Genomic DNA, 12,430 nt, shown 5'->3' with positions numbered 1-12,430 from the left:
CACTTCCACTGCCACCCAAGGCCCCTTACAGACTAGAATGGTGTGGAACCCGACCTCGACGTGGTCATAGGTCACACGAACACTCTTCGGCAGTGTTCGGGTATCCCACAAGGCAACTGTCATGGCCTCCGGATGTAAACAATGTTGAGAGTAACTCAAAGCTAATGCTGGGGTATTTTCTTTCTGGGACATTAACGTTAATATTAAATGTTCATTGTGCCTGTCAGACGCTCATTTCTTCTCACAATACCACGTGCGAAAGAATAAAAACCACGTGGACGTTCTTAGACCGTCGTAGCAGCTAAAAAAAAAGTAACTTAGTGAACCGAATTCGGCTGTCGAAATCACCATCAGTCATGTGGTAAGCGAGCTGAAAATAAAGCGAAGTTTTAATTTCTGCTGCAAAGCTCGATAGTAATCAGGACTAGATGTGAACATTTACACATTTGAGTCAACTTGCAATGCTAGTTATTTATGTACTTTGTCAGGAATTTTAGGAAACAGAGCTTTACATCGTTTTCACAGATAACAAAGGTTGGGTGGGGGTTGGATTGTCTTACTCCAACCAAATGTAACAAACAGAATGTGAAGACAATTATGTATAGCATTCCTAACAAACAATGAAAACTGCTATCTAGTCAAGTTTGTAGCCATTCAGTATCTAGAGAGCACATCATTGTCAGCCCCCTAAAAGGCCAGACAGCTGGTGCTTTTCCCATAAATTTTTGACAAAAAAAAAAGAAACCACCTAGCCACAAAAATCAAACATCTTTAATCCATGTGACTACAGATGTAATTCATAAAATAATCCTAGCATACAGAGGAACAGAACATGAGCAGCTGCTCAAATTCTGGTACACTCAATGATGTATCTCTAGATTTCATGAACAGGTTATTCTTCTTATTCCTATTCGCCCCCCCAGTGGAGCATATAGGGCCGCAAGAATAGGTTATACTCTACTACAAGCTTTTGAAATAATTTCTTTAATGAAAGAATTATATTTTGATGTTCATCTCATCACTCTGCAACTGAAGGCTAAGAAAGATGAGAGTGTTTCCTACTAATGCTGATACTTCAGTAGATGCTTACAAAAATTGAAAGCAATATGTGAGACAGCATCACTAAATGTTAGATAGCAAAAGACCATAGATGGCAAAAACCATGAAGCTAGTGGACACTGAACTTCTATATAACTAACTAAACCTATAACTGTGTTGCTCAATGTTTGCAAACACCATTGTTTTTATTACTGTGTACTTCTCTGAAGCCTAGTCAGCATTTAGGTACACAGCACAACCATGTTGACTTTACTAAAAGTGAATAAAATAATTAATTTTATTAGTAATGTTAAAGTTATGTGTAGTAACACATTGAAAGATGGTTATAGTTTTTATTCAACAGGTAAATTACATGAAAGGCTTAGATAAAACAAAGCTACTAAGCTTGAACTTTCTGTTCTCACTTTTTCCGTTCCTTGTTTATGTTACAGTTTGTTTACTTAAAAACCCTATAACTTTATATTAACATGTGCTACGGGCTTAAAATTTGGTTGAAGGTTTCTTTATACATATCTAAACATATCCATGAGAGCTTTTAAAAAAACTAATTAGTGGTTTAGTAGTTACTAAGCTTTTAGTTTGTTTTCCGTTGCCTTTTCCGTTTCTTGTTTTGGTAAGCTTGGTTAGTTCAAAAGCTTGTAAATTAATATTGACATGTGATATAGTCATGAAATTCGGTTGAGAGTTTCTTTATATACATGTCAACATTTAAATGAGGGCGCTTTTAAAAAATATTTAGTAGTTTCTATCTATCTATCTATTCCTCTTCGTGCATCAGGTTGCACATAAGGCCTCAACCAGAGTCCGCCACCGATGTCGATCGGCTGAAACCCGCTCTAGGTGACCCCATGTCCAGCCCTTTCCCTTCATCTCCCTTTCCACTGTTCTTCTCCAAGTTTCCTTTGGGCGGCCTCGTTTTCTTCGGCCGTCTGGAGTCCATCGTAGGGCGACTCTGGAAAGGTCTGCTGTCTGCTGGCGGAGCACATGTCCAATCCATCGCCAACGCCTTCGTTGAACCTGCGTGGTGATGGACTCGGTTTCAGTTCTTCGGTGGAGTTCTTCGTTGGTGATGGTGTTTGGCCAAAAGATGTTAAGTATGCGCCTGAGGCATCTGTTTTGGAAGACGTCAAGCTTGTTACTGATGGTTTTGGTCATCTTCCAAGATTCTGATCCGTAAAGGAGGGTGCTGATCACATTTGACTTTAAGATTCTCAGCTTGATCTTCTGGCTGATGTTTTTTGCCTTCCATGTGCTCTTTGTTTTCGCCAGTCGGGCTCGAATCTCCACCTCCGCATCCACGGTGTTTGACATTTTGGACCCAAGATAGGTGAAACTGTCAACTTCCTCAATCTCTTCTCCATTTAGTTTGATGCTGTCTTGGACTCTGGCGTTCACTCTCATACTTTTCGTTTTCTTTGTGCTGACCTTCAAGCCAAGGTTTCCAGCTGTTTCTGAGAAGGCCTTTGTTTTTTCCTGCATGGCTTGGTGGCGATGTGACAGCAGGGCAATGCCATCAGCAAAGTCTAAGTCTTCCAGCGCTGTTGTTGCTGTCATAGTCATGGTCCATCTGATCCCTCTCCTCTCACTGTCGGTGGAAGTCTTCATGATCCAGTCCATGGCCAGGATGAAGAGGAACGGCGACAGAATGCAGCCCTGCTTCACCCCGGTACTGACGTTGAAGGGGTCTGTGAGCTCCGTGTCACAGACAACCTGGGATTTGAAATCGCTGTACAGCATTGCAGTGACCTGAACAAGTTTTGCAGGGACTCCATAATGCCTCAGGATCTTCCATAAGGATTCGCGGTGGATGCTGTCAAAAGCCTTCTCCAGGTCGATGAAATTGATGTACAGCGGTGTGTTCCATTCGTTGCTCTGCTCCAGAATCTGTCGCAGAATGAAGATGTGTTCAGAGCAGGATCGCCCAGGGCGAAATCCTGCTTGCTGTGGTCGGAGGTCTTTCTCAAGAGTTGCCGTCAGTCTTGACAAAACAATCTTGCTGAAGACCTTGCTGGTGAGGGAAAGAAGTGTTATGCCCCTCCAATTATTGCAGTCTCCAAGATCTCCTTTCTTGGGTAACTTGAAGATGAGCCCTGTCTTCCACGCAACAGGGACCTGCCCTGATTCCCAAACTTGCCTGAAGATTTCAGTCAGCTTGGGAGCTGTCACATTTATATCTGCTTTCAACATCTCTGCTGTTATTCCATCTGCCCCTGGTGCTTTGCCGCTCTTCATTGTCTTGACTGCTGCTGTCACTTCTTCCAGGCTTGGTGGTTCTGTGCAGATGTCAAGGTCTATAGCTGCTGGCTGGATGTCTGCAAGCTGAGGGGGATCTGGTCTGTTCAGAACCGACTCAAAATGTTCCCTCCAGCGCTGTAGTTTTCCTGCCTCTCCCTCGATGACATTACCGTTCACGTCTTTCACTGGCACATCACTGTTCTTAAACCCGTTGTTTAGCTGTTTGTTTATCTTGTACAGTGTCTTCAGGTCATTTTTTACTTGCTGCATTTTCTGCTTCATCTGCCAGTTTCTCTATGTGGTCTCTTTTGTCGGTTCTTGCCATCCTCTTTACCTCTTTGTTTAGTTTTGTATATCTTTGTCTGAGTTGTTCCTTCAGGCGTTCAGATCTTGTGCTGTTGATTCTTTGTTTGACTGACTTTCTCTCTTCTATCTTCTTCCATGTCTCTTCTCTGATCCACTGTTCTTTCTTTTTCCGTTGGAAGCCCAGTATTTTCTCTCCTGATTCCTGTAAGACTCGATTGAAGTCGTCTAATGTCATCTCTTGTTGGTCTCCTAGTGCCTGGAACCTGTTCTTTACTTCCATAGCAAAGGCCCTTTTGGTGGCTGGATTTTTTAGTTTGCCGGAGTCCACTCTCTGCTGGCGTGCCCGTTTTCCTCGTGATCGACGCAGCTTCAGAGAAACTGTGGCTATCACAAGAGTGTGGTCACTGGCAATGTCTGCTCCTCTGAAGGCTCTAACATCTTGAAGTGAGCTCCTCCATTTTCGGTTGATGATGACATGGTCTATCTGGTTCTTTGTGATCCCATCTGGTGATGTCCATGTTGCCTTGTGGATGTCTTTGTGTGGGAAGAGTGTGCCTCCAATCAGTAGGTTTGTTTTCTTCACAAAAGTCTGCCAGTCTCTCTCCGTTGTCATTGATGGTTCCGATTCCATGTTTGCCCATGACATGCCCTGCAGGTGTTGTCACTTCCCACCTTGGCATTAAGATCGCCGATGATGAGCAACATGTCGTGGGCTGAACGCTTTCTGAGGCTGCCTGGAGCTGATCGTAAAAAGCATCCTTGTCTTCTGCCTCAGAGTCATTTGTTGGTGCATAGCAAGCTAGCACTGTCAGCTTGGTGTACTTTGAATGGAATCTTGCTCTCAAAAGCCTGGGTCATAAGGCTTCCATTCCAGCAGTGCCTTTTCCGTTTTCTTGTGAGGAGTAGAGCTACTCCTTCAGAGTGCTGAGCGTCTGATCTTCCTGAGAACAAGATGGTATGTCCTGACGCTAGTCTCCTCTTTCCCGTGCCAGTCCATCTGACCTCACTGACTCCCAGGATGTCCAAGTTGTAGTTGTCAAACTCCTTGACTAATTGGAGCATCCTGCCAGTCTGGTACAAGGTCTGGACGTTCCAGCACCCCACCCTCAACTTCTGCCTCGGCTTCAGTAAATCCGCTGTCGGGGCGCCAGCTCCCTTTCGGGTTTGGCTGTCGTCCGTCATTAGTCCAGTCTCCTGGTGTGCTTCATTACCTTCGCCATCTGTGACGAGTTCTCTGGTTTTAGTTTCTGTAACATGATTTTTTTTACATGGTGGGGTTGTTAGCCCTACCACAACCTATTTTACCTCTAGGTGAGGTGTCCACCTTAGTCGCCTCTTACGACATGCCTGGCTGGATGGCAGGGACCCTATTCTTACACTGCTTGCTAGGCAAGCATACCCCGGGGTCCCACAGGGATTTAGTAGTTTAGTAGTTACTAAACTTTCAGTTTTTCTTTCCTCGTTTTCTCAGTTTCTTGTTTTGGGTACAGACTGTTTACTTCAAAGGGACAAAACTTTTTATCGACAAGAGATATAGTCGTGCAATTTGGTTGAGTAATTATTAATACAAATATAAACATTGCTATGAACGATTTTTAAAGAAATATTAAGTAGTTTGGTAGTTATACTGTTTTTAATCAAAATTTCTTAAAATTTAACACAGTGTTTTACAAAAAAAATTCATAAAAAAAACCTAAGCCGATTTTGCAAAATCTCTTTTCATAGAAATGTAGATCTGTCTTTTAAGTAACTATTTCAATAAAAAGTTCGAGTCTACTCACAAAATTGACGAAGTTTTGTATTTTTTAAAATGTTTGTTTGGGCGCCATTTTGGTTTGTTTCCATGGCAACCGATGGTGTGACAAGTGCAGTAAAACTATTTTTTGAACCTTCAGTCAAGGGCTAAATAGCAGATACAAAAAAAATCCGCGCTATCGCGTGAAACGTAAAAGTTTTTTTTTGGCAGGTGCCTGGCCATCAAACTTATTACAGACAAAAGGAGGGATGAAGTAATGAAGAGTGAACTCCGTAGTGTCTAGAGTTAGGTATTAGACCCTACTTTAATGTAGCCTGAGTGTCATATGCACTCTACAGCGCCTTTCAGACGAGGAACATAAATAAATCAAAACACAGACAACAATTTAAATTTTAAAAATATAATATAATTTAAAAATCAAAATGAGAAACACAACACAAAAACAATTCCTAATTCCCCAACCCCACAGTTCGAACACACGTTTCTTTCAACAATTTCAAAAGTATTCACTCTTCTTGCACAGTTCCTCTCAAAGTCTCACTTGAAACAGCACAATGTTTCCGCTTCCAAGAAAATTCACAAGTAAATCCACAAGTAAATCCAAAAGTAAAATCCACAAGTAAAATCCACAAGTAAAACCTCAACAGGTTCAATGTTAACAAAACACAAACAAATCTGTAACTTCAAGTCGGTTCAGAACTTGTAAAATACAAAACAAATCTGGTCAAGATTTGTACACAGGTCTACAACACACAGTCCGTCAAGACTGGTTATAAAATAGAAACCGTCCGCTCCGGACGCACTGACAATACTCCAGAGACTGTCCCTTCTCCCAGCTCCCGTCAAGGAAAAAGCCCAATCAAACCACACACATCCAAAACACTACCACACTCTTTCCTTTGTTCGAACTAATCAACAAAACAATCTTTCTTTTGTTCTATTAACAAAACAACCTATCAACACAACTTAATTGAAACAAAGATGGGCCGGCCATCCCTGTATGGCGCGGCACGCCTGGGACTGTTGACACTAACAGCCCCAGTGATAGCTGTCTTTACCACCTCACCCAGACAATTACTTTCTCTTATTAAAAAAAAAACCTTTAAAAAAAATACATCACAGGAGGTTTGTGACACTGAGTGATCTGTTTATTACAATGTTATGTACACATTGAGGCCGGGCATACTCAGCGCTTCGTCTTCTACACCTGCACTTGTTGGCTGTATCACAGTGCACAAGACGACACAAGTTCCATTCACCCAAGGAACAAATATTTATTTTGGCCATACGACGATGAAAACATACAAAAAGTACTGTCACACACAAGCTTACAAAGAGGTGTTAAAAGTTAAAATGATTTATTGACATTATTTACGGCTGAAAACCGGTTCTATCCTACTTTACAGATTAGTAGTCAGTTAGTCGACCAATGACGATATATTTTCTGTAGTACTTTTAAAAAATATCTTTATAACAGGTGAAGAATAAGTAATTTCGAATCATTTCATTTGTTGAAAGCTTCAGAATCGCAAAATTGCTTTTGTTTGAACGCTGATGAAAAGTTACATCTTATAGTGTTCAACTTTGGTATACACTAAGGGAAAAGTGTTCCAGGAATGAACTAAGAGAAAGTAAGGGAACAGCCGAGAGCAGCTCACCATGTCAGTGAACCCTGATCAGCAGATTTTGTGGACGGCGCAACGGGTCAGCGATTGAAATGACTTCAGCTTCTCTAGCGCCAACTTAATCTTTACCTATTGACTGAGTATTAAGCCAAGAGGACAAGAATCGGAAGGAAGAGCGATAGTGTTAGAGAACCTTGAACACGGGAGAGAGTCAGTGACGAGGAACCGTTGTCACGGTAGAAGTCAAAAGAGCTACGTGAGCAGGTCGCACAACCTGTAAAGGTAGAAGTTTGAACCCAAGGCCGTCAAACGAGAGGAGAACATCTGCTGGGTTTGCCCGCACTCTAAAGAACCCAAGTCGAGAGAGACTTTGCTTGAAGGTGATATTCGTTCGGTTGCTGCACCTTTCATTGAAATCGTCCAAGACACCACCTGTACGTCCTTAGACCTGGACATTGCTCAAACCTGTGTCGCCGGGAGAGCAGTCGTCGCTCTCTGACGTGGTTGATTGGTCGAGCGAGAAGGACGACGGACAGACTGACACGCACTTCGAGCACAAAGTAATCGGTAAATCGTTATGTCGACTTGAGTACTGCTTCTCCCTTCACCACACGAGATACTGGCCATTCGAGAGAACCTGTAACAACTGAACAAGTTTGTGCGCCAATGCATGTGAGAGCAAATGGTAGTTTAACTGGAGTTAACAGCGCTGGAACATCAGAAGTATAACGCGGATAGTAGTGGAACACCCTCTAACAGTGGCGTAGGAAGATGTTCGGCTTTGGGGGGGCAAACTCCCTGCTGACAGTGAACGGCGTTCGCACTCGCACATTACGTAAAAAAGGATGGGGGGGGGGGGTACTGCACGCACGCACGTACACAGTGGTAGCATCACAACACGCTGCTTTATTGTTAAAAGGCAAAGCAGCATTAAATAAGAAAAAAACAAATTAAAGAATGACTCCCCGGCTAACGCATTCACAAGAAATGTGATAAACGTTATAATCATATAAATCATATTAATCAAGGTTGGCAAGTCAGTGTGCTAAAAAAACTGTGTCCTCGGTGATTTCTATTAATGAACTCCATTGCAATCTCGTCCAGATTAAGCAGATCAACCCTCTCTTTAAATACATGCATAATGAGACAGTTATTCAAGCGCGTTTGTGTCATGGAACTTTTCAGGTATGTTTTTGTTCGTTTTAAGGCAGAAAAACTGCGTTCTGCAGTTGCCGTGGTAACTGGGATAGTAAGATACAGTTTCAAAAGCTTATCGATCTCGCTTAACATCTTTCTCACTAACCCTTCCGGACAAGAGCAATCCCCCCGTCTCCCATGTTACCTACTGGTCAGCTCTTCCAGTACCTCTATTACAAAATACACTACCAAACAGTATACCTAAACAAGAAAACACCAAACCCCCGTGACAGCAACGATCAACATTCCAGCTCTGCACATATACACCAGCGCGCACACACCTATGCACACATGCGCGCATGCACAGGCCACGCAGTCACACTCGGTCACACACCGTGGGTGACAGCGAGTGGGTGGGGATGTTTTATGTTGGTCAAACGAAAACCGCCAAAGAAAAGGCGTCGCATTATGGGGAGGGGGAGGGAGACGACACTCGATGTACCGATGTACTGTCCGGCTGCTTCTTCGCTCAGGCTTCAACACAGCCTGCAATTAGCATGGCAAACAAGACCAACGGACTGTCCCCGATCTGATCGTCAGAGGTGTTAGGGCCTCCACTTGCCTCAGGGCCCGCTTTTGTGACGGTGATGACCGTCTCCTCTCTACGTTCCCCTACCTTTCTTCAGTTCTTTGCTCTTTGTGAGGAATTACGTCTCAAATATTGGGGGGGGGGGGACAAAAGGATATTCCTGCCCCCCCTGTATTTTCCCCTGTATTGCCCCCGCTGCCCCCCTGGTTCCTACGCCACTGTCTAAATGAGTCGTTTTATTGTATGTTTGTATATGCATGTTTTAGCTGTGAAAATTTTTTATTATACATTAAATCCTAAGTGGTTTAGTCCTTTTTTCGGGGAATTTCGTCAGCTGTGAAGTGAAACTGGAGAGCGACTGACGTGTGATTATTGTACATACTGCTCCTCTGTAAGATTACAAAAACGTGAGCAGCAGGATTTAAACCCTGAGTGTTAGCCATGGTTGCGTACCCCGGGGTCAGTGCCTGTGTTTGTAGTAAAACACAGGAATATCGCATCAGCCCATATGGGAAAGCGAGGTTCCCTTGTTGTGTAGTCCACAAATGAACAAGTTCTTAGAGATGATTTACTCCTGATTAAGTTGTCATGGGGAGACGAGCGGTGTCAGACGCCAAGAATTGGTGTAGCGATCCAGGCAGGCCTCGCAGTTACAATAAGTATGGTGAATGGCACACATGGACGCCATAATCACTCATGCAGTGCACACCATGAGGGGTCGTACGAAGTTTGCTAAATAATTTCCTGGCTGAAAACGGTAGCTTGTGCGTTACTTTGAATACAGGCTTTACCCCTGATGTTCAAAATACACATTTAACCCACACATTTCAGATACTAATTATCGATGAAGAATTTAGGGTCACACTAAATTATTTAGAGAAAACTTCGTAATGCACTTAACATAATCTCAATTTTACCTGTACCCATTACAAATGCTCACAAAGACAGTCACATACGGACAACAGACGTCCTCCCTCTGTGCTGCTAAGCAGTGGATCTGTTCCTCATTCCATTCGCCACTCGGACTCCAAGGTTACATTTACGCGGTCTCTGAAGACATATCTGTTGACTAAGTACTATCCCTAAATTACTATTCTTAACTCCCTGGTAATATTGTCTGTCATGGTAACTGTCATGTAACGCCTTAATCTTACACTGTTTATGGTATCTACATCTCTTTATACCTCGATCCATTGGTTTACTTCCTACTCTTGTTCCTCATCTTGATGCTGTTAACTGTCTATATGTACCTCACCGTCTACTGGCTATTATTTTCCATTTATCATTATTGGTGTACGCAAAGGGCGAGATCTATCTTGGTTGTGATGCTGCTTGTGATATGTTCAAAATACTACCACTACTAATAAAAAAGTATAATAATAATAATTTCTTTTTTAATTAATGCAAAAGTATGTATGTTTTCAATGACTATGTCTTTTCATTTTTGTTTCTGATGTCGGACAGTACAACAGCAGTAGCTGTGGGGTCAGCCAAGTACGGAGCAGGCTCTGGTCCTATTCTGTTCAGTCACCTTCAGTGTGTGGGGAATGAAACCAGCCTGGCGCAGTGTCAACACTCGGGGCTCTACAGACACAACTGTGGACACTGGGAGGATGTCGGCGTCGCGTGCAACATTAGTACGTAGACGAGTAATTCATAAACATTAACATTTACTCCATTTTTTAAATTTATTTTGTTAAAAATTCAGTTATCATGTTGTTAGGAATGGCTCTTTTAGTTTTCAGTTACCGTTCTTTGATGGATTAGACTAGAAATCAAGTATGTTCCAGCAGGTTCAGACAAATAATGTTATTTATTTATAACAGTTTGCAACAAGGTAAAGATATATCATTATTTCATGTGTTTTTATATATTTGAAATATGATGATTACACTGGTAATGTTTAATAACAGCTAGCACGCCTAACTTTTTTAAGTTATGAACCATCTCTTTGTGAAGATGATTAACATGTAGGGTACGCTGTTATATTACTATTTGTTTGTTGTTGGTGGTAATGACGCTGGGATCTTGACTTCCTCCTATAAAGAAACATTAATCTCCTTCTTTAAGAACTAACAAAAGTCGCCAATCATACTTGGACTGCACTTTGCTTTGCTATGGTATTCAGTGACTAGGATGTCTCAGTGGTATTATTTCCCTTCTTCATCACTGATATCACGTAGGTTACAGGGCAAGAAATCTAGATGTGAATAAAGAAAGTTCGTTTTCGGTGACGTTCGAGCTCCTACTTTCTCGTAATCAGCATCTTTGCCACCAAATCTTTATAATTATCATGTTTCTTTTTTTTTCTTAAAAAACCCCAAAACATAGACAACCACTTAGAAGGAACTCCATGCTTGCAGTTTCTAATCAGTTAACTTTATTTCAGATAAGGAATCTCCCAGGATATCTCTGATTTGTGGACTTTTAAAAACGTCTTCCTCTAATTTAGAATCGCATAATTTAAGTAACGTTTGAGTTAGATGCTGTAAACTTTGTGAATCTTTCTTCAAAGACTTCACAAAATTATTCGTTAAACCCATCTTGATGTAAAGAGGTGGTAAGTTCAGATAAATATAGAAGTTTCGGGTTCACAAGAGGGATTTGTTTAATATTAATATTTCCTGGTACATATTCACGTCTTACTCATTCTTGAATAATGACCTACAGTGGCACTACTATCCCATAAAGAAAGGAAGCACATGTATCGGTGAACACGCTCTGCATGCCAATCCATAAGCCAATAACTTTTAGAGTATAACAGATACACCAAATGTATGTGTCATACATTATAGAGGTTGCAATTTTTTTCGTGCTCAAATAAGATTCCTAATTAAACAGTACCTAAAGGATGGTAAATCTGTATGAAAGGTACCTTGTACCTTGTAAATATAAACAAATTGCACCATTTGTGGTCTTTCTTCCACTTTTTGACTAAAGATGTGAGGGTCCCAGCTTCTCCAGTACACATCTGACTTTAAACACTTGAATAAGAAGTGGGTCTTTTCTGCTGATATACGTCTCCTTGTTCTACTAATTTGTTTTTATTTTCACCACATGTTTATGTTTGCTTACACTAAGTATTACAATACTTTGACATTATTTCACCTTAAATAAAAATAATAATGAGGATTTATATAGGGCTCTTCCAAAGACTTGTTCAGGGCACTTGAAATCAATCATACACAGACTGAATCATAAACAACCATTCACCCATATTCATTTATGACTCCCCGGCATATTTTAATTCAGCTCACTAAATTGAGTACATGCTACCTTTCTGCTTATATACCACAAAATTTGTGTTTCACATAGTAGTAGTAGTAATAATAATATGTTGGAAAAGCCCTTGATCTTGCTTGCAATCCTTAACATCCTTGTTTCCTCTGAAAAAGGTAATTCTAAAAAGTTTTCTCAGAATCACAAATTTCTTTTCTAAAAGAATAGAAAATAGCATGGCAGCAAGTCTTCATCCTGTAGCCAATCAGCCAATGCCATATCATCTGCATTTTAATTAGAGAATACGAATACGAATAGTTTATTTGTTAGGCCTTTGGGCCCATTCAAAAGGATTGTCATGCAACATGTCACGATAGATACAGAATGTTATTAGCATAGAATAGCAACTCTTTTCTTTGCCGCTAAATATAAAAACTTGTCAAGATTGGACAGTATTGTTTCATTACTTGTTGACATAAGCATCTGCAGTTTGGAATTATTTGG

General features: G+C 41.3%; 1 protein-coding gene across 1 annotated transcript in view; it reads left to right on the top strand.

Moving 5' to 3' along the window:
- Positions 1-12,430, top strand: part of LOC112569220 (deleted in malignant brain tumors 1 protein-like) — a 32,464-nt gene that overhangs the window by 6,198 nt on the left and 13,836 nt on the right. Inside the window, exon 3 of the mRNA XM_025246948.1 lies at positions 10,172-10,344. Within this exon, the coding sequence (XP_025102733.1) occupies positions 10,172-10,344 (173 nt within the window). The remainder of the gene's footprint in view (positions 1-10,171; positions 10,345-12,430) is intronic.

The sequence above is a fragment of the Pomacea canaliculata genome, linkage group LG7 (assembly GCF_003073045.1).
Source record: "Pomacea canaliculata isolate SZHN2017 linkage group LG7, ASM307304v1, whole genome shotgun sequence".
Lineage (NCBI taxonomy): Eukaryota > Metazoa > Mollusca > Gastropoda > Architaenioglossa > Ampullariidae > Pomacea > Pomacea canaliculata.
Note: the sequence above shows the minus strand (reverse complement) of the source record. Positions and strands in the feature narration are given on the sequence as shown.